Genomic DNA, 24,249 nt, shown 5'->3' on the forward strand with positions numbered 1-24,249 from the left:
AACTGCCATGGATCCACTTAAGGAAACAGTCTGAATGTGACTGTCTTCTCACTACTGCCATGGATCCAAATGAGAAAACAGTCTGAATGTGACTGACTTCTCACTACTGCCATGGATCTAATTGAGGAAACAGTCTGAATGTGACTGACTTCTCACTACTGCCATGGATCTAATTGAGGAAACAGTCTGAATGTGACTGACTTCTCACTACTGACATGGCTTAAATTAAGGAAACATTCTGAATGGGACTGTCTTCTCACTGCTGCCATGGATCAAATTAAGGAAACAGTCTGAATGGGACTGTCTTCTCATTAGTGCCATGGATCTAATTGAGGAAACAGTCTGAATATGACTGTCTTCTCATTACTGCCATGGATCTAATTGAGGAAACAGTCTGAATATGACTGACTTCTCACTACAGCCATGGATCAAATTAAGGAAACCGTCTGAATGTGACTGACTTCTCACAACTGCCATGAATCCACTTAAGGAAACAGTCTGAATGTGACTGACTTCTCACTACTGACATGGATTAAATTGAGAAAACAGTCTGAATTGGACTGTCTTCTCACTGCTGCCATGGATCAAATTAAGGAAACAGTCTGAATGTGACTGTCTTCTCACTACTGCCATGGATCTAATTGAGGAAACAGTCTGAATGGGACTGTCTTCTCATTACTGCCATGGATCTAATTGAGGAAACAGTCTGAATGGGACTGACTTCTCACTACTGCCATGGATCAAATTAAGGAAACAGTCTGAATGTTACTGTCTTCTCATTACTGCCATGGATCCAAATGAGGAAACAGTCTGAATGGGACTGTCTTCTCATTACTGCCATGGATCTAATTGAGGAAACAGTCTGAATATGACTGTCTTCTCATTACTGCCATGGATCAAATTAAGGAAACAGTCTGAATGTGACTGACTTCTCACTGCTGCCATGGATCAAATTAAGGAAACAGCCTGAATGTTACTGTCTTCTCATTACTGCCATGGATCCAAATGAGGAAACAGTCTGAATGTGACTGTCTTCTCATTACTGCCATGGATCTAATTGAGGAAACAGTCTGAATGTGACTGTCCTCTCATTACTGCCATGGATCAAATTAAGGAAACAGTCTGAATGTGACTGTCTTCTCATTAGTGCCGACTTCTCATAACTGCCATAGATCCAAATGAGGAAACAGTCTGAATATGACTGTCTTCTCATTACTGCCATGGATCTAATTTGGGAAACAGTCTGAATGTGACTGTCTTCTCATTACTGCCATGGATCTAATTGAGGAAACAGTCTGAATATGACTGTCTTCTCATTACTGCCATGGATCTAATTTGGGAAACAGTCTGAATAAGACTGTCTTCTCATTACTGCTATGGATCCAAGTGAGGAAACAGTCTGAATGCGACTGTCTTCTCATTTTTGCCATGGATCTAATTGAGGAAATTGTTTGTATATTGTATACATACAAATGTATATACACTGTATTATATGTGTGGGTGTACAAATATGTTATGTTCCTAGGTACAACTACAAAACAGTTAGTCATATACAAGAATTAGACCAACTCATCCCCATACAGAAGTTAATTGAATTGGATTTTTATTTTGAGCATTGAAGTAGGTTGTTTTCGTGAATATTGACATTAACTAATCTTGTATCCACTCACAACTTTCTAGGGAGATCAATGTGGTATTGAGTGGGTGGGCAGAACAAAAAAACCATGTACAAAAACTGTAGTACATGTATAATCCACTCGTATGGAGGGGGTTGTCAACAATCCATGTAATTACTTATCAGACTCTAACCTTCTATCCATTTAACAGTCCTATAATTATTAACGACTTGGCTTTGGCGTTGTTTGGTGATTTATCTCATTTGCCATGCAAGTGGCATGTACTGTGGGCTTCACCAGAACAAAAGGAAGTAAAACACCCTCCATTAATTGGCCAGTTTTAAGTGCTCTATATGCAAATCACATGATGTCACACTGCTCAGGTTGACAGCGTTATCAATCAACCAATCACTTGTGTTGTTTGACCATGCTACGAATGTATGCTTTTATTACATTGATCTGAGACTGCAGGAAGGGGAAGCTCTTAATCTGAAAAAGCTTTGTCTTTCTGGTTTGTGATTGGTCCTGGCAATGTTAGGGGTATAGTGTCTTACTGGTACTTCCTTGAGAATAGATTCTAGGCTATTATTAAATGACCAGCTACATGTAGAAATCTTAAAATTATTGCTAATTTCATTAATAATTTTGCTTGTTTACCAGTAGGTTTCAGCACTACTGTGATTAAATGTGCTTGTTACTCAGGGCATGCCATTTGCCGTGAAACAACACTAAGTAAACCTTTAATCACTCTTCCAATTCAGACGATTTTTGAAGTGCTTTAAAATAGCATGTCATGTGTTTTGAAGAGCCTTGTCTAGCTTTCTGTCATGTAGCTTAGAAGGTTATTCACAATATATCGGAATATAAATTGATGTGCAGTGTACTTATACAAGGACATACGTAATTTTATTCATAGCATTATTGTACATGTATTGGGAAAATCAGCCAACTGTGACTGTGTCCTCGTTTAATATGAATATTTGTTATGAGTGCTAGCCAGATTGATAGAACTCTATTTCTACACGTCAAACATATATGGGTGTTCTCTGAATTGGATTCTTGAGTTTGTTGGTCAATATTGACCACCCAGGTCAGGGGTCATACTGCAGCTTATAGCAGTGGTCAAACTACACCCTGCGCAATTTTATTGCACAGCAAATTATCTCAAGCCTAATCTCGCAACAAGCTTATATACTGGATTAATATTATGATAGTAAACCAAAAACAGATTAAATAGTGTGACCAGCATAAATAGTGTTGTCAAATGGTCCTTCAGGATTGACAGCTATCCTTTTAATAAGGTCTTTTGCACTTGATCCAATATCAACTGGAGGCTTACAAAATATCACCGTAGAGGGCAGACTACAAGATGGGATCAATGTTGACACTACCCATAACATGATTAATCTAGTAATTGTGATTGCTGACATGTCTATACTAAGAAGTAAGTGAGATATACTGATCCTGACTTGTTGTTAACAGCTACTATGGTGTATTGCGTTCTGGACCATTGAATTCATGGCATGCATCGCTCCCTACTGGCATTAAAATAAATTAATTTGATGTTTTCAACTTAGGAACCTAGGTGAGATGATTTAAACCTGTGTGTGTGTGTGACACTTCATGGCCATGTGAAGTAAAATTAAATTGACTTAATAACTCAAGGTAACTCTTGCTTGGATTTGTGCCATGTAGTTGTGTGTCCATACACAACTGTACATACTTTATTAAATACATATACTTTATTTGTTCTATTCAAAGCGCATTTCCAATAAAAGTGCATCTACCGTATTTGCTCTTTAGAAGCGAATCTCAAATAGAAGCGATTACCAGTAAAACTAAAAAATGTTACTGTATAAATTATTACTTTATTTGACCATAGAAACCTGTCATTGTACATAAGCGCATGCGCTACTAATAGTCAGTGTTCTCCCCAGGAATTTAAACCACTGTGGCGGCCTAATTTGCATATCATTTGCATATCATTTGCATAATAATGGAAATTGACCAAAGCACATTTACACCCACACAATAAACAACATATATTTTTAAAAACAAAGTGGCAGATATTTATTTGCTTCACACAGTGTTATAAACATTTTTATTTTGGGCACTTTTGTAATATTAATGAGCTCCGTCACAGGGAAAATATTTTGTTTTTGTAGTCAAAATATTACGTTTCACAATTTAGAAGAGTTTGAATTTAAAAATGAAACATTCTCGAAATGCTAATGCTGCAGACTAAAAAGAAACAAATAAATTGTAAAAGGTTAAATGAAACTCATTTGAAACGTTTGAGCCAGGATTATGTTCACCACTTTCATGATCTTATTTACTACAAAATTCTCCTTCAAAAAATCGACCCTGTAGTTATTTGGCAGATTGTTGGTTATTATTCCGACCATCAGCTCCTAACGTTTACATTTACAGTAAATGAACGAACAAATAACACTTCCAAACGATCAAAGTTACGACGTGACATAACTTACTTCGCGATGTTTTACACCGGTTATACCAATAATTCCTCTTACTCGGTCATGATGCCATGCAAAAATTAAAGACTTCTTTTTTTTATATGAAAAATCGTAAAATTTGAGCTAGTTTTATCGGGAGAAATTATTTTTGATCACTCGATCACTTCGGTGAAAACACAGACCCACCATGATAGTTATGACACATTAGTTGACCGGCATGTGTCCTTTGACCCGGTGGGTCAAAAACGCCATTTACCAATCAAAATGCCGCATGGTATTGCCGGTTTTCCGAATGATCGTGATCATAAAAATTACATTGCGGAAGTAAAGCGATGTCGTAGCACGATGTGTTGGTATGAATTTCAGATGAAAACTGCATGATGGTTTTCGAAAGAGGTAATTAGAAATTTGTAAAAGGTAAAAAAAGTATTGAAAGAAGAGTTTTTACATAATTCACGATGATAACAGTTCAAATGTATTTTACCCAATAACGCAATAAACACGTTTTTTTCTTGAGTAGCGTAAACTGAACTCCGATTTGCCCATGTTATATCGGGTGGAATTGATTTTGAAAGAATTTTAGCTTTCAAACTAAAGACTGCGTCTATCGTCAGAAAGTATTTACTTACAAACAAAGAGGTGCTAATTTTACAAAATTGACTTGTATTGTTCAAAGCCGCTACCACATCACGCGACTATGTCTATTGTTTACAAATTATTATCCACGACTGGCAGGATGCGTGTCGGTCGGTACGTAAGTATAATAACAATATGACAATAGTCGGAAGCGTTTCCGCGGTGGTCGCTAATTTTGTGTGTCGGTCAGGCCGACCAGCGTGACAAGATCCCCCAATGAAAAGAAGCACTGTGGCGGTCTTGCTAATCACCGTGGTGGTGTCAGACCGGTGTGGCGGCAAATCGAAGCACTGTGGCGGGACCGCCACGCTGTTTACATCCTGGGGAGAACACTGAGAGTAAATATGGTATAACATAATTTTATTTCATTGTGACCTCCTGGTTCCAATCAACTAACTGGAACAATGTTATACATGCATGTATATAGCAACGCAGACTACAAGAGTAATCCTGATTCAGATGCAAAACAACTCTAAGCTGTTACATGTATTCTTCATGAACTGGATTACAATGAATGTGAATTTTATAATTATCAGACATTTTTTTTATAATGTTTATCTACCGATAATCATTTCAAAATAAAAAAAAAATAGAATGAAATTAGAAAAACAAAAAAGGTAGTAAGAGTGCTACGTGCAGCTAGTTTAATGGGTTCGTTCACCCTAAGGTAGTGAGTCCCATACAGTGGTGGTGTCAAAGTGTCCTCAAAATACAGTGTCCTTGAGTGACCTTTGTTCCTGTTATCTACGTCATGTGATTGTAAATGTGTCACGTATGTTCATAAGGGTATAATACATGGATTGGTTTCAATTTTTTCATTTTTCATGTATAGATATTCTTTTTTCTAGGAAATCTGATTTGTGTAATCAGGTTTTGTAGCCTGGATGTACTTTTTTTAAATTTGTTTACGTGTGTCAACCATCAAAGATATAGTTTAGATAATAATTCCAGTATCAAAAGGTGTGGTTGGTTTTATAGCTCTTAATATTATAGATAATCAGATTATTTTGTGTATAATTCCACTGAGCTATGTAGCGGATTAACAAATATACATGTAGTTTGTGCTAGACTAGTTGAGATTACTCTCCATGAACAATTACCTGTAGACTTAAACATTGTAACATAATCAGTAATACCTGTCAAAACTGAATGCTATCTGTAGTGGAAACCTGTTTTAACTGAACTCTATATAAACCCCCCAACATGATAGCTACTGTAAAACCATTTTTTTTACTGGCATTTAATTTCACTGTCTTTTTGTTTTGAGCAGTTTCACTGGGTTTTAAGTTTGCAAACTTAGCAGGGAAGCAATGAGTTCTATTGTTATTTCACATGTTCACATGGATTTAATTTAGCAACTTTTACTTATTAGCAAATTTAGCGAAATTAAAGATCAATGAATAATTATTGTGTTTACAGTATTGAATTTGCAAAACAACAAAATGTGGTAACTGTGCTGTTGCATTCATTATAATAATTAATCTCTAACGTTTATCTGATATTACAGAGTATCGGTAATAGGCCACTGATTTCCAGTGCTCTGGGAGTATTGTACACGCCATCTGAAGTGCAAACTGTGTTAAGGGTGTGGTTGTCGCATAGTGTGTGTTCAAATTTTATGGAAACACTGTATTTCACACGTTGTACATGTATCCGTCATTTTGGGTCCCTGAATTGAGCATGATGCAGCACAACAACCATCACCTTTAAGCTGAACCTTGTATAAACTACAAACCTGTCTCAATAACTGTACATTTGAAACCTTTTATCAAACTGCTCTCGAACACAGATTTTCCATTTGTGCATATGCATATACAGTACATGTATGTGTGGCATTTGCATTTATTATTGTATAGTTACTGGTAATAATTTTTTTTTTTTAATTATTCTTTTGTTTTGAAGTACATTTACATAATCTAAAAATATTCTAAAAAAGCTTTTGAGAAAATATTGGGCATTGATTTACCATTAATTAATGCATCCTGATGTAATGATGTCTCAGCTACATACAACGTATTCAAGCAGTAGTCTCTCCAGCTTGAAGTCGCAATAAGGTGGCCAATTAGCATATGAATGTGTACTCATTACAATGTACTTAATTAGCATATTAATATCTTCTATTGTTTTCTTAAAAATTCAAGCATGGTGGTACCACTGTGCTTGAAATGCCCATCACTTGCTTTCTCATTTGTCCAGTCCATGTACTGTAAATGCATTAATTATTCACTGGGTTTTAATTTTTCTCATACATGTCAGTGAAATAAGTATATATTAATTAAAATGACAGTAGAACTAGAAAATCTATTAATTAAAACCAGTTGAATCAGCTGAATGCTAGTTCAAAATAAGTGCATTTACAGTATATTCTTTTTCTGTGCTCCCTGGAAATAGGGCACTCTCAACTTGAATCACCATCTATCATTGTCGCTCTGATGCATAATAATTAATAAATGAATATTCCATTAAAAAAGTGAATAATAATTAAAGATTATTTATATCATAATTGTGCATTCTAATATAAATACTGTGTTGAAGATTTAACAGTATTGTAACTATAATATGACAATGGTGGTGAATTTATACAAAATTATCGTTTTGTATTGCGGCAGTAGTTGAATGAAATTCAATTTTTTTCTCTGATACATAACAGCGTCTTTAATTTTCCAACATGACCATGTGCATCTTACCTAATGAGGGGCATTAATAACTGATATTATGCAAATTAAGTATTAAAGCAGAACAATTAATTAACATGGGTTGAAGCTTTGGAATTCCCCTGAGGTCATCGGCTCCTACATTCTCTCATAATTTTTATGAGGTACGGTTATCCAAACTGTGAAACATACCATAAATGACTGGGTTGTCCCAATGAGGGATGTGTGTGGTACCTGTATGTACATATCTGTGAGTCTACCTACATGTAGCTGTGTAACATTACATAGGTAGGTGCGATTTTATTGAATACATGCAAGTCATCTTGAAATGACTAATTTAGCATTTGAAGAAAAAAGTATTTTTAGATTTGTCTATTATAGATTCTTATAATTTCTTTCTACCTGTGTTGCATAATTTCATCATAAATTTCAATGGTTATGGGGAGTACCCAGTAGTTGACATTTATTTTATAGCAACAGACATTTTGTAATATAGTATAATAATAATATAATAATTTAATATTAACGTTTATTAAATTTTATTAATATTGTAAATGCTGTCAGTGTGATGTGATCCATACTGATAAATTTACAAGGGACTGCCTTCTTATTTTTGTCACCAATACTGTAAAAGTATTAATTTTAAGTGGTATTTTAATACACTATTTTGATATTTAGCTTCTCTGTTGACAAAGTCAACGATGCAGAGCTCTTCATATTACTGATCTTCCGGTGTCCATAGTATGTACCGGGTAGTCTGTCGTCAACTTTTTACTTTTTCGTCTTCTTCTTCAAAACAGTTAAAGTAAATGCTTTTCGTATTTGCAACATAGATTGTTGGGGTAGTCCTCTGTCAGATTTGTTTATTTTGTGATGAAATCTTCAAGTCACTAATTTTGATGAATATTGTTATCATTTTTGGTAAAAAGTGACATTTTTGAATTCTTGTCGAAAACAGCAAGTCTGAATGCTTTGATACTACCGGGTATACATATTGTTCATTTTCTAATGACATTTTCAGTTCTTAAATATTGTAAATGTGCATTGCTAACAGTGGAACTAGCTCAGCTGACAGGCTGCTTGTTTATAATAAATGCATCTGCCAGTGAAACAATTCTATTGCACATTTTGTAATGCAGTATGTTCACATGTGTCTAATTTTAATTTTGCACATTTCACTTGTCAGCAAGAGTTGCAAAATTCATAACCTAGTGAATAATTAATACTTGTACAATTTTGAAAGAAAAATTTCCCTATGTCATCGAGAAGGGTCTTTAGGTCACAGTGACTTTTTGTTCTAGCAGAAACCCGCAAATTTAATAGTAAATCATGAGAACGGTTTATAGTGAAATGCTGTTTATAAGGAAAGGACTTCTTTCATTTCCCCAATAGTTCGTAGCATGTTGATAGTCTTTGACTTTGCAATTAATGCTGCTTTATAGTATGATGAGAGGTCAGTACATGTACATGATTTAGTGATAGCACCCAACATTTACGAGTGTTCCTGGTATTACAATTGGTGGTAAAATGAAATGACTGATTTTTTTATGTGATAACCTTTTTATCAATACATGTACATGTACTTAGTTTAACCCTAGTACCACATTGTAGGTTACAATGGTGCTAATAAAGATAAAATTGTATCATGCTTAATTAATTTTCTTCTTAGTCTTGGATACATTTGCAATGAAACAATGATAAAAACATCACTGTTCTTTCTATTTCAAACATATACAGTTGATTATTACTTGAATTCTACCTACCTTAAAAAATAATTCTTTCAAGTATGCAAATTACTTTTAACAGCAAAGGAAATTATTTTTTTCTTGTGTACAAATTTAAGTAATACCCGGGGTATTAATTTTTTTTTTACAGATAAAAAATTTCAACTAAACATTTGCCATGAATTGATCTAGCATTGGAAGGTTCTGCAAGAGTTTCAAGCTTTATAGACAGTACATGAAATTGCCTAAATAAACTTATGTACACGTAACATCAAAGTTCCGCCCAAGACAGACATTCATAAAACAAAGTCCAAAAATAGGGACTTTAATATGTTTTGACCTTTGAGTGTGCATGCATCCGTCTCCATCTGGGCCAATCACATTCGAACTTCCCACTTGCATCCTGGGATACATATGCACATACATATTTCACAAACTGATTCTAGATGGCCAAATGGCAGCTATTTTTGTGCAAAATTTTCATCAAAATCAGCTTTTTTAGCTGAATGAATATTTTTGGTAAAAAGTTATATTTTTGACTTCTTGTTGAAAAATGAAAGTCCAATTGCTTCGATATTACATATATGGGTACTACCGGTACATGTGGACCTTTCTTCAGATTTGTTCATTTTGTGATGATATCTTCCATTCTCTAAATTTGATGAATATTTTTGGTAAAAAGTGATATTTTCGACTTCTTGTTGAAAACATTTCAGACTAACTATAAGCAGGAAAATATCACAAATAATGAGTTTTTCATGAAAATACCGCATTTAGTATGCATTCAAACTGTGCAGGATTGCATCAACCTCCACTACGAGTCGGCCACTGTACTGCCTTTGTTCATATTTTTTGGTATTCTTGTTATAACCTTGTAGTATGACCATAGACTTACCTTAATCACAGTCCTTTAATCATTTACGTATAATTTAGTCCATGTGATAGTAATAGAGCAAATGTATTTTGTTACCCAAAACATTGATTGAGCAGTACATTTACTAAATGTGGTTAATTCGCGTTCATTCACCTTGTACTGTATTTTTTGATATTACATGTATAGTATGCTTATTTTAGCAGGTACTTATTTTGAGTAAACACAAAAAAACTGATGCAAGATAATATTTAATATTTACGGCATGTGTGTTGCTTAAGCTTCGTTTTTTTGAGGACACCTAATTTTAAGACTACATCTTTGAAATGTCTTGAACTTGTGTAGAAAATATCAAGGGAGGGTATCAAGACATGGGCAGCCAGGCAATGATCTGTCTTTGTGAATTTTTGAACCCTGCATATGTTAGATATGAAACTTAAAAAAAAATATTTTAAAAGCATTGTAAACCGTTATATATTAGGTAATTAAAGATTGTTCATATTTTTGCAAAGCAACTGTGACTTCATGTCTTGATGATCCAAGTGAAATTGTTCACTCGTTCAAATTATCGTGATTATCTCGATTCACCAATTTTCTATTCCAGAATGTCTTGTGATCATTTTACCAAGGTGAAAATGTGTTGCTTTTATTTTCAAATTTATCTTGACAAATTTTCGGTGCTTTCAGGAGTCAAGAAACACAATAAAACTGTTTGAATTCCATATGTTGCCCTTTTTGAATAACCTCAAATTATCTATGAATCTAAGGTTTACATGACTCGTTCAGTGCACACAAAGGGCCAACAATTTTATTTTTAAATGTGATAAAAAGCATCAGTGCCAAGAAAATGTTTCGTTGGTGACAACAGACTTGACCTTTTGACCCCTAAACAACAATGCAGTTACTAGTATCCAGATTAGTCAAAACTATGTTCTATAAAAGCATTCATTTTTCGCTGGGTGTTCAGGGTTGTCATGCAACATTGGTCTTATGGGTATGTACCTGTATGGCTTGTGTTTCTGTATTTTTATGTTTTTTTCATTTTAATCTTGAATATGCATAAGTGACAAAATGATACAATATTTACTATAATGTCTGCTAAGAATAGTGGATCATGTGATTCTTTTGTTTTCTGTTTTCTTTTGTATTCTCTGATCTTCTGTATTGCACACAGAGTTACATGTACCATTAAAATCACAATTAACTAGAATTCCCATTCCTCTGCATCCAAAACCCTTTCCTTAGTTAACTATTTAAAATTGCCTTGTGCATTGTATTTTCTCTGTCTTAAATTTGTTTTTCATTACTATTAAAAAGTCTTGTTTATGGGTTTCTCTCATTGCTGTAAGAACTCTGGCTGTTAAGGTAGAAGCCTACTCATAAATTAAAAAACCCAGAATTTATTAATTTTGCAACAAGCTGTACTCCAAGGCAATATAGGGATATTGACTTTAAAAAAGTTGGGGGTCACCAGCCTTATTTTTGAGATATTGATGGTTTTATTTTAGTGGAAAGTCGCCATTTTGGCACTATTATAACACTTTTACCATAGGTTCCTATGGCAGAGATATTATGCAATATCTCAAAATCTAGCCTGGTGACATAGGCTGAAAAAAATCATATATTGTTAATGAAGGAGTACTTTTTGTTCTTCTGAATTATTTTAAAAATCTGGGTCTTAAAAAAATGCCAAAAAATGCAATTTTTCTTTAAAATTGTGTTCTATGGATTTGTTCTAAAAATAGCGATTTTCAAGAAATATTAGGACACGTTTCTCAAAAAACTTAACTGTAACACACAAAATAATGCTATTTCATTGTACCATGGGAAATTAGCTTCATGATTGTACATAATAAACTAATGAACATTGTCATGCGATTTATGGCCAATTTTGTCAAATTGTGAGTAGGCTTCTACCTTAAGTGAAATCTGCGGTAATTATCTTTGTGATAAATTTCACTGCTTCAATGGCAAATCTGTAAAATTTATATTTGAGTTATTTACCGAATAGCCATGATTTATTACATCGCAGTTTGTTTTATTTGCAGAACACATTGGTACTATTACACTATGGACCATGAAATTGACACTGCAATATTAAAAAGATTAAAAGAACAGTTTCCTGAAATACCAACAAGTGTAGTGTGTAGCTGTATTCAACAGGTAAGATTCTGGCATGTCTGCTATAATGAATAAATTATGAAACAACTTCATTCGTCTTCAAAGGTTAGTCTTTCAGTATTGACTGAAAATGTATGTTTGGAAAGTAGAATTCTGTCTAATCAGCATCTTTCTTCTTATAACTGCTATGCTCAGGCATCTACATTGATAAAAGAATTTTTCCAATCTTGCTTTATTTGCTCGTTACATTGTATCTCTCAGTTGTTGACACACACTGTTTGGTTATATCGATATTGTAACCGTAGTTCAGTTGTCACGTGATGGCAGGTAGAATGATGTTAATCTACTGATTGCCATTCACTTTTACGTCATTAGATCAATATCTACATCTACATGTTCTAGATCGATACAGCTTTATTAGCTCCGCTGTCGACTTGGTCGAGCGGAGCTTATCATATGAGTGATTGTCCGTCGTCGTTTGTCGTCCATCGTCCGTGTCAATGTTTTACTTTTTCGACTTCTTCTTGAAAACTACGAGCCTGAATGCTTTGATACTTGGTGTATATGTACCTTTGGTAGACCTCTTTTAGGTTTGTTCATTTCATGTTGATATCTTCAATTCTCTAATTTTGGTGAATATTTTTGTCATTTTTGGTAAAAAGTGATATTTTCGACTTCTTGTTAAAAACCGCAAGTCCAATTGCTTTGATATTACATATATAAGTAGTACATGTGGACCTCTCTAAGATTTGTTCATTTTGTAATGATATCTTCAATTCTCTAATTTTGGTGAATACCGTATTTTTGTCATTTTTGGTAAAAAGTGATATTTTCGACTTCTTGTTAAAAACCACAAGTCCAATTGCTTTGATATTACATATATAAGTAGTACATGTGGACCACTCTCAAATTTGTTCATTTCATGATGATATCTTCAATTCTCTAATTTTGATGAATACTTTTGTCATTTTTGGTAAAAAGTGATATTTTCGACTTCTTGTTAAAACCACAATCATTTATGGTGAAAAATGATGTTTTTGAATTCTTGTTGAAAACAGCAAGTCCCATAGCATTGATACTATGCATATTGTTAATTTTCTAATGATATCTTCTGTTCTTTAATTGAAATGTGCATTGCTAACAGCGGAGCTATCTTAGCCAAGAGGCTGCTTGTTGATATTAGGGTTGTTTTTCAACACCACAATAAGTGAAATGTACAGAGATAGTTTCCCAGCGTGGGTAGTTTGTTGAATAAAATAAAATAAAACAATCACTTTGTCTTGTAAACTATATTTCACACTAAACTGCTTCACGTTACATCGCTCTCTCTTTGTTAGATATGTGGTAGTATTTTCGACCTCTCAAAAATTGGCATTGCTACTAATCCATTGGTAGGTGTTTTTTTTTGTCATGTCTTGACTCACAGAGCACATTTCATGTAATTTCATTTTGATGACAGTGTTCATTGACTACGTTGTGTATCGGTATATTAATTTTTGGTAAATCCCTTTGCGATGTTCATAAAAAACCCTTTTTAAAGCCCCATAGTATATATTACGGTCTCTCCTCACAGTAAAACTTAACACGAAGGGAGGTGTAGACTGATGAACACTTCCTACCGTAGTAAACGTACTTCATTACAGCGACACTCTACAAATTCCTTTCTTGTTCGGCAGAAATTAATTTCTGATTACACTGTTTATGAATTAAGCTGTTTTTTAACACGTCTATCCACCACTACAAATTTGACTTTGCAAATCTTCAGACCATTTGTAATAAGGGATGACGTCAAAAGATCGATGTCGGATAAAAAACTTATTTCCTTTAGTTTGGGGGTGGGGGGTTTTGACCTCAAAAAGTTTCCATCCTACAAAAACGATTTTATTTTTTAAAGAAGTCAAAAAAATCTTGGAGTATTATTTTGTAGTTTGTTTTTTTTTCTATCCAATCATGGACAGAAATAACCGAAAATGGGAAAAAAACAAACAGAAAAATGGTTTGGTTCGAGTGTAAATCTGCGTCAAATGAGGTGCATTTGTAAAATCTTTTTACACCCACCTGACAACCAACTGCTATGCTATACTACTGTCCAATTATCAATTTGTATTTAATGGTGAATGTAGTCTGACGCCATGACCAATATATATCAAGTAAGTTTCAGTGGGGGGGTAGGGGGGTTTGGAAAAAAACTAAAGGAATTAAGTTTTTTATCCGACATCGATCTTTTGACGTCTTCCCTAATCTGTCTTGTATCGAAGTAAAGGATCTTACACATTTCAAAAATACTTAATTAAATTTGTCCCCTTGTTGTGAACATCCGTGATCCCTCAACAATAGCTCAATTCATGGAACATATTTTTACACTTCATCTTTAAATTAGTCTGCTTGGTAGATTGTGTAATACTAATATCTAATTGCGTTGTGTATGCTTTCTTTAACTATTTGAGCAACGTATAGTTTTCATATTGGTGCAGCGTTTTGCTGTTTTTATGTATTTTAAAAAAAAAATTGCTTTTGATAATTTTTGACCAAATGATCATGATATCCTATTGACTACAAGTCTTGAAAAAATTAAAAATTTAAAATTATAATAGTTGAATTTGTCATAAATTTATTGAAGCAGTAGTGTATGTTTGGCACTTTATACAGTGGATCTGTTCTTACTGCCTTCGTTTGCTCTCAGAGTACATTTACATCTGTAATGTGCTTAGACCAGGATGATTAATAAAAATTACTCTATTTTTGCCCTTTTGGTTGGGTTCCTAAGTCAAAAATCAAGTTAAGTCAGCTAATTGACTGCCAGGGAGGTCAGTCTTCAAGAAAGATTAAAATTGTGTGTGACTGTATATGTGATTCTTTTGTTTTTATACTTATTTTGTTTATAAAATGTGAATTTCATTTTACCGAAATACAAATTCATAACTATAACACGATATTTTTTAAGATGACTGTATCAAGGATTTTCTGTTACGTCAATGACACAGTAGTGAATTAGCACACCTACACGTAGTTGCGTCACAGAAGATCTATTTGCATCAGTGGTGTATCCTATAGGCTTAGTGAACACACTAGTAATGGTCTATAACCTATCTCAATTTGCACAGAAATCATTACTCTACCAAATTCTAATCAATGTTCTCTCTATTCCTTATCTTCACAACAAATATTCGCTTTTAGTAATTTATTTTATTTTTATTTTTTCAAATCTACAATGTACCTGATTCAAGGTTCAGGGATATTTTTTTTTTTTAAATCACTAATCTACACAAATTTGGCTTCCTACAGTAATGGCAATATTATAGCATTATGGTTGTCAATGTATTAAATGTTTACCGTGTAGCTAGGCCTGGATGTTGAATACTGTAAATGTGTTAATTATTCACGGGTTTTTAATTCACTATTTTTGCAGATGAGCTCATTGTTTACCTGCCAAGTTCGTGAACTTAAAACCCAGTGAAGTTGACCAAAACATCAAAATACGGTAGTGAAATTAAATGTCAGTGAAAATAAATGGTTTTACAGTATTCATTTTCTGTCTAGACCATAACAACTCAAGGATAAAATCTTTAAAGTTATCTGTGCAATATTTTAAATTCTGTTCATACGCACATTTCCCAGAAGCCTCATCTTGTGTTTTCTGGATCACAGCTATGTTGTGTAGAGTTACACTGTCATTGTGTTGGTATTTAGAAAGTAGTGTATTAATGTCGCTTGTATGTACATGTGTGTATGATGTTAGGGATTACCGGATAGTCTCAAATTTAATATCAATTGCTAACTCAAAATATGCTGGAAAAAGAACTGCTGTTTCAAGACTAGTAGTTAGCTTGTCTTCCCACAATGCAGCAGAAATTCTTTATTAATTTTCTAATACAATGTGTCAGTGAGCGAATAGCGACTTTTAGGCATGATAATTCATGTTTCATTGCAACTACTTGTAAGTTGTAGATTGTGAAAGAAAGGAGGGAATTATAGCTCCAGGCATGTTTGATTCCTGTTGATCCCAAAGCATCACAATCTTTTGTAAGACTATTTTACAGTCTCAAATCGCAGAAATAAAGAAAGAAAAATTTGAGGGAGGATAAAAATTTGAACTTTATACTGCAAAAAATGCACATACTTCTCATCATGGGTGATGATAATTCAATGCATCATGTCTGAAAGTTAGCAGTACATACCAGTGCATTTCAATGCAAACATCACAAGATTGCATTACGTGGTTAAAAATCCTTATTGTAACTTGAAGCGTCAGGGAAAAACCATAATAATACAATGCACAATATTTAAACAATGTCTTGTTTATTTGGAGTAATAAATTACTCATAAAGGTGTCTGACTAAATTTGTGTACATATTGGAATGCCGAAAGTGTATATTTGACTACATGTTGCATTTCGCACCTCACATCTGATTTACAGAAAACAGGCCTTAATTTCGTGGAAAATGCTTGTGAATTACCTTAGTTACAGAAGACTTTTTAGGAGTGTTGGTGGCAAATCACTGTGACTTTCGCAAAGTTTTATCGTCCTCGCAAATTTCCTCTAATTGTAAATATTTTAAAAGTTGAAAAGAAATGATTTACAATCATCAAGACTCGTAAACATGCAATGTATATTGAATTTGGGTCTCTAAAAATAAATCTATAAAACAAAGTTAACTCTGAAGTGGCTATAACTGCTGATAATGCTTCAGATTTGTTAAAATTCAGCTCTTGAAATTAAACCTATCGAAAAAATGTACCACCTGCATTTTGAGACAACTCCTTCTTTCAGAGGGACTGAGTGAGACTCTGAGAGTATTTAAAAAGATTAGCTATTTTAGGCAACATGTGATCTGAGCATGATCTTGTGATTAATGGTCCTGCTTATGAATCTCCATGGACTTAGTGTAGAAATAATAAATGTTAAAAAGAGTACCTAACTTGTGTTGGCAGACGGTATGATGAAGTGTTTCCTGGGCTTTGTAGGTCACACTTCAATATTTCCTGTATTGTCCCTAGAGAATTCATCGGCACCATGTGATGTCTCAACTGGAGACTGGTGTCCATGGCTGAATTCATATGTAAATTAGCTGTGCTGGGTGGCTTTACTAGAAGATATAATGACGTCTTCCATAAATTAATCAGAAATGCATATGATTGAACTGAGCTAATGATTTGGGTCAAAACTGATATTTTCGGCTTCTCAAAAGCTGATTGCTTTCATATCTTATATCTCTTATATAAGCATTACGCGTATCATAGCAATATATCTTGTTTTCTATTTTTAGCAACTAGTTTTCAGTTTGAAGTGATATATTTGACTTTTCAAAAACCATATAAAGCCAGATTGCATACATACATACATATATCGACCATGCTAGACACTATTAAGGTGCGTCTGTCATGACTATTTCTGATTTTATGATATCAGAAATTTGAAAAAATCTATTCAGATTGAACCCTTGCTATTAAGCTTTAAAAGATGTACGAGTTCTTTACTTTGAGGGTACATTGTAGGTTGACTGATATGTTTAAACTCTGATTATTTAGCATTGTTCTATAATGGCAATTAAAAACAATTAAAATTAAAAGTTTTTTTTCTGCCAAGGTTGACTTCTTATTTGCGGCTTTAACATGTATGTAAGCATGTCACAACTAATTTCAGGTCAGATTTTTGGTTGTTCATTTACTTAAAAACTGACCAACTATGTTATTATATGTTTTGCAGAGTTGTTGATTTGTATTCTTTTCTGAAAATATGAAATTAGTAATGTTGGGCTGAAAATAGTCCTCTGGAGGGCTGAAAATTGTCCTCTTGAGAGCTGAAAATGGTCCTCTGGACGGCTGAAAATGGTCCTCTGGACGACTGAAAATGTTTACATACATGCTTAGTTTCATTTATGTGTTGGACATTCATAGTTTTGAAGATGTACTTTTTTGTAATTTTTTGTAGTTGGGTTTCTAATTTTGAAAAATGGTAGCAGTCTTTCTTGTGTCTTGTCAATTTTTGAGTTTTGTTTACATGATATTATAATTAATTATACTGATATCTTCGTTGGACTATATGCCCTAGATTAATATCACCCTCGTGACCCAGTTACTTTTCATGACTATGTAAGGTGATGACAAGGTGTGGTTTTGATGATGTCATATATCACGTTGTGACATCATAGAAGCCTATCTTTGTATCAGTTGATATGTTTGAATGAGTCTTTCCATGCCACTATTATGGTTTGAAGGATTCATGGACTTGCGTGTCTCTAGATCACTCCCTAACATGCTGTGAAGGATTTAGATATTTACATGTACTACTGTAGAATTATGAAGCACACATTCAATCACAGGTGGTTACATTGTATATTTCCGGATTGACCACATCTTTCATCTCTATTGATACTATAGTCTAGAAGTTAAATTGTATATCCGGTTCCGTGCATTCATGTATGTATCATATTTTACCCTTTGAGTTCAATTGTTTCTCCCGTCAAAATTTCTGTGCAATATTGTGTGCATTTTTATGTATTTGTCCATAATTGCTTTGGTAATGTTGGACCAAATAGATATGTCATATTGGCTATATCTATCGATCATTTAAAAAAAAATATGGTATGAATTCAGTAAGGTGATCCTGTTAGTTAATGTAAACAAGCCAGGTGTATCTGGTGAAGTAGCTTGTTGCTACTAAATCTTAATTTTGAGTCTGTCAGAATATAAACTCGGTAATTCTAGTATTTGAGGTGTGAAACCTGTAAAATATGCGTGTATTCACTGTATGTCAGAGTCACTATCTGTTCAGTAGAACTCTATTCACTTCACAGATAGTTTTCTTCAAAATTATTCTAAACACTTATGGTTTATGGATTGGGTTTCGTTTTGTCTGTCAAATTTTCTTCAAATTTAATGGTCCAATTTCCCCAGACTTAGTAAATAGCTGATACACTATGGTATACATATCCTTCACATTGTTTCCTGATCAGATACAAAATGACTGACTGGCGAATATTTTGACCTAAAGACCTACATTTTATTTGTGTAGAGCATTATCACCTATTTGTGCGGACTAATTCTGTTCAAACATGGGATATTGGTAAAGCCTATTGGCTTATTAAGACGCATCTATTATTCAGCATTTGTTTGCAATAGGCTGATGAGTTCCATTTTGTATGTTATTTTGGTCATCATAACTTTAAAATGCAAGTTTATTCAGTCGTTGTTTGATATTTGAAGTGTACCTAATTTTTGTGAACAATTTGTTTGATGGAGTTCAGTTGACTTGTCTCAACAGTCAGAACCAAACTATTTTTCTATGGGTTACTGTAACTGCGTTTTGTGTATTGCTTGACTAAAAAATCACAAATTTAAATTTACTAAAAAGTGGTCTACAGTCACACCCCCCATTGTGTTAGGTTGGACATGTTCTTGTGTTCGAGCAAGTTTGAATAAATGTATCCAATTAAATTTCCATTTATAATACTTATGTATGACAGAGGTCATGTGACTGTCTTGTACAGAATTCTTATGCATTATATATGCATGTAGATAGATAAATAGTTAGAAACGACAACCGAAATTTCGTCAACGGGTATGATAATAATGTTTACTTTACAATGTTTGTTATTCGCATACTGACAAGATTCTTATTTTTTTTTTTTTTGCAGAATCAAAATAGTTATCATCATTGCGTTGATGCGCTTGAAAAGGAGAGCATTAGATACATGTATGGACCATTTGAGAGTGCTTCAAGCATGGACATGTCAAACCAGTTTCAGAATTTACATCTTAACCAAAGCGAGCAAAAAAACCACCAAGGTTCTAATAGTTCAAAAGGTGGTTTGGGACATAGTGCCAGTTTTGAATCTGGGACAGCTACTAGTAATGAACAGTTTTATCCAACACTGGAGGCACAATCTGCTCCAGTTGTGTCAAATTTTCGTCCTTTTAGTCATGGGTGTCGGAACAGTCCACCAAAATATACTTCAACGTACATGACAAATGTTCCTCGAGTGCAACCGCGGCAGCAGCAGAATCGACAACAACAACAACAACAACAACAACATTTATCCCAATATACCCACAGTCCATCACCTGGTCAGTTTAATACTTCTTACAATAGAAGTCCATCTGGCAGCTTCTCTAACACAACACCTAATGCAACTACTGTAGGGACTTACGGCTATAATCAGTCTCCATCACAATACTCCAGTACATCGCAGCATCAAACCTATCCAAACATGTCGCATTATGAGACTCCCGGCTCGAGTTCCTCACATCAACAGTACACCTCTCCTGGCAGTTCAAGGCTCAGTACGTCACCGCAGTATGTCAATGTAGCGCCGAATACGTCTCAACACTATACCAGTCCTGGCCACAGCTCATCTCAGCAGTATGCCAGCTCTAGCAGTGTTGGACCATCGCAACATTATACGAGTACAGCTCCTCCCAGTACATCACAACAATATGCCAGCCCTGGCAGTGTCAGCGCCAGTACGTCGCAACAGTATGTGGTTGCAGCCAAAGTTGGGCACCAACCGAACTATACAAGTCCAGGTTCTACACCCAAACATTACAACCATTACTCAACCGCTTCATCAGATGTGATTCCATACCAGCCTATCTCACTTTTCCAAGGTGGAAGCACAGGAACATTTACGCATCCACGGGATACAACTTACGGTAGCGGTCCCACTCAGATTCAGAGACATTACACTGGCACTTCTGGTGCCATCTCGCCGCAGCCGCCTCCACCATCTTATAGCTCATCACATTATTTTCCTATGAATCAACCCCAAACAAAGCAGCAAAATAGAGCTTCCTATCCACCAAGTTCATTCAGTAACTACAATGTAAGGTATCAAACACAGTACAGTCTGGATCCCTCAGCTGCTCCAGGTAGTACAAACAGTGGACAACAACAAAGTGTAGTAAGTTCTGTGAGGTACATTCCTTCACAATCATCAAGGGCATCTAATTTAAGTTCTAGTCCAGCTGAGGAAAGTTTATTAAATCGCAGTATAGAAGGCACTGCAACTCCGCCTCCTCCAATACAGCCATTGTCACCTGCATCTAGCCATAGTAGTCTGTTAGAGAGTCCACTCGATGATCAGCAAGCAGCTACTTCAGGATTAACAAAGGAACAAGAAGACTATGCATATACACAAGGTAAAGGCTGTATATAATGAAATCAGTCCCTGGTGTTTACACAGATTTAACTTTTTTGGTGCTCGGTTTAGACAAGATTTACTGTATTAGTCTCTGGTGTTCAGTTTAGACAGGTTTCTCAGTATCAGTCCCTGGTGTTCAGTTTAGACAGGTTTCACTGTATTAATCTCTGATGTTCAGTTTAGACAGGTTTCACTGTATTAGTCTCTGGTGTTCAGTTTAGACTGGTTTCTCTGTATCAGTCCCAGGTGTTCAGTTTAGACAGGTTTCAATGTATCAGTCTCTGATGTTCAGTTTATACAGGTTTCACTTTATCAGTCTCTGGTGTTCAGTTTAGACAGGTTTTACTGTATTAGTCTCTGGTGTTCAGTTCAGACTGGTTTTACTGTATTAGTCTCTGGTGTTCAGTTTAGACAGGTTTCACTGTATCAGTCTCTGGTGTTCAGTTTAGACAGGTTTCACTGTATTAGTCTCTGGTGTTCAGTTTAGACAGGTTTCTCTGTATCAGTCCCTGGTGTTCAGTTTAGACAGGTTTCACTGTATTAGTCTCTGATGTTCAGTTTAGACAGGTTTTACTGTATTAGTCTCTGGTGTTCATTTTAGACTGGTTTCTCTGTATCAGTCCCAGGTGTTCAGTTTAGACAGGTTTCAATGTATCAGTCTCTGATGTTCAGTTTATACAGGTTTCACTTTATCAGTCTCTGGTGTTCAGTTTAGACAGGTTTTACTGTATTAGTCTCTGGTGTTCAGTTCAGACTGGTTTTACTGTATTAGTCTCTGGTGTTCAGTTTAGACAGGTTTCACTGTATCAGTCTCTGGTGTTCAGTTTAGACAGGTTTCACTGTATCAGTCTCTGGTGTTCAGTTTAGACAGGTTTCACTTTATCAGTCTCTGGTGTTCAGTTTAGACAGGTTTCTCTGTATCAGTCCCTGGTGTTCAGTTTAGACAGGTTTCACTTTATCAGTCTCTTTGGTGTTAAGTTTTAGACAGATTACATGGGAATATTTAGACATGTGGACTGATGTGAAAATTTATCACTAAGATGGACTCGACCGTCAGTGTTATGTCTAATTAGCATAAATTAACATATGAATTGATAGTGTATTTTTGAAAAATAAGTTTCTTTATGGCAATCTTAGTTGGTCATCTGATAAAAAGGGTTATCACCTTGACGCACTCTGTCATTGTAGATCTGTAACACTCATGGCATCTCTGTAAGTCCTTGACGTCATTTGTATGGACAAGCCCAGTGATAAACTAGTAGTGTCACCTCAATTTGACGTCAGAACATCAGGGTTATCAGGACTTATATGATACAGGATTGGAATACTTCCATATCTTCCACAAGTCTGTCAACTTTAATACCACAATGGAACGTTGAAATTCACATTTTATTTGGAGGATCCACCAACACAGAAAATAACCACTCGAATTTAAAAAAAAAAATAAGTTTATATCGTATGGGTTACTGACAATAATTCAGTACACTGTAGTGGTTGAATTGTTTTCTTATCAGAATTCAAATACAGCATTAAAAAGGGTATCACATTAGAAGTGCACAGAAACCAAAAATGAAATGCGAGATCATTGAAATATACGCTTATTTTGACCATGGACCAACAGTATCACTTGATTTTGCTTAGTATATTAAACTCGCTGACAGCTCTGGGGATAATATAGGGAAATTCTTGTTCATCATAATAAAATCAAACTCTTGTTTAATATGAAGGTATTCTATTAAAGTATGACCTGTAGAAATGCACTTCACCGACTTTCTCTGCTGTCTTTAAAGTTAGATACGTGTATAACGTATGTGAGCCCTTCTGAAATTGCAATATTTTACAATTCTGAAATATGTCAGTGCCAGTCTTATACAAGTAGATTCTTAATCTGGTTTTTGTATGTCACTTCTGAAACTAGTATTGTCTGTGTCATGTTTCTTGCATTTTAACTTTGTTGTTGTACTCGTTCAGTCGCATTGTCCATGTTATATTGACTCCTGTTACTTGTCCACGAGTGACAGGAAGGAAGCAAATTATGTTATGTATTTAGCCTAGTTTTGACAGTTCATTTAAAGTCACTAATATTGTATACTTGTTTGTTGGTAGCGTTGCTATTACACCAAAAGGCCAGATGTGATAGACTTATACGAGATTTAGAAGTTGAGAAAAAGACGTTAGAAAATTTCAGGAGAGAAGTTGAAGGTTTAGAAACTGAGTTAATGGATAGAAAAGTCCGAAGCTCACAATTGCCAAGGGTACGTACCGATACATACATTAACGAGAATTGTACAGAAATGGTTCTTACAGAGTTATGAGTTTATGAACTAGAGCGTTTTAGTTTCATTCATTCATTCTTTCATTTATTTCTAAGATATTCTTATGCAGGGTCCATTGCAGGATTATGTAGCATATATGTAGTCCATGCTTGGTTCTCTTACACACCTAGACTACCGTATTCACTCTGTTAATAGCGAATGTGCTTACGTAATGGAGAGGTGTGTCTATGGTCAAAATTATCCATTTTAACAAAACACCTGCTACAAAAATCTGTAGGGAAAAAAGGGCATCTGAAAGTCATGCATTAATGATCCAGTATACAATAAGGAAGGATTCCTTTTGCACACCCTATCCCTATCCCTAACCCTACCCCTACCCTCCAGTGCTACACAATTTAATTGTCTATGTCCCTCCTAAAGATGCCTATAGTTATCTAGAGGGGACATGTACGATTGAATTTGAGGGGTGGGGTGCAAAAGGAACTCTTTCTCACAATCACTGCAATATTTCATTTATGTGCACATCTATTGAAGATGCACTGCTAAAACACAAAGTCATGAAGATGTTTGATTCTGACAAACAAATGAATAAACAAAAAACTAAAATAGCAACAGACTTTTGTGGCATTAGAATAATTTCTCAAAGGCTTTGTTCATGCAATACATTTATTTAGGAATTACAAGATATTACGGTAAAGCCACAGCAAAGTAACTCAGCATTTTAACTTTTAACATTT

General features: G+C 34.7%; 1 protein-coding gene across 1 annotated transcript in view; it reads left to right on the forward strand.

Moving 5' to 3' along the window:
* Positions 1 to 24,249, forward strand: part of LOC100369012 (TGF-beta-activated kinase 1 and MAP3K7-binding protein 3-like) — a 31,612-nt gene that overhangs the window by 1,945 nt on the left and 5,418 nt on the right. The window contains exons 2-4 of the mRNA XM_002730640.4: positions 12,024 to 12,138; positions 19,734 to 21,234; positions 23,343 to 23,491. Of these exons, the coding sequence (XP_002730686.1) occupies positions 12,046 to 12,138; positions 19,734 to 21,234; positions 23,343 to 23,491 (1,743 nt within the window). The 5' untranslated portion in view covers positions 12,024 to 12,045. The remainder of the gene's footprint in view (positions 1 to 12,023; positions 12,139 to 19,733; positions 21,235 to 23,342; positions 23,492 to 24,249) is intronic.

This window comes from Saccoglossus kowalevskii, chromosome 11, assembly GCF_978046115.1.
Source record: "Saccoglossus kowalevskii chromosome 11, keSacKowa6.1, whole genome shotgun sequence".
Taxonomy (NCBI): Eukaryota; Metazoa; Hemichordata; class Enteropneusta; family Harrimaniidae; genus Saccoglossus; species Saccoglossus kowalevskii.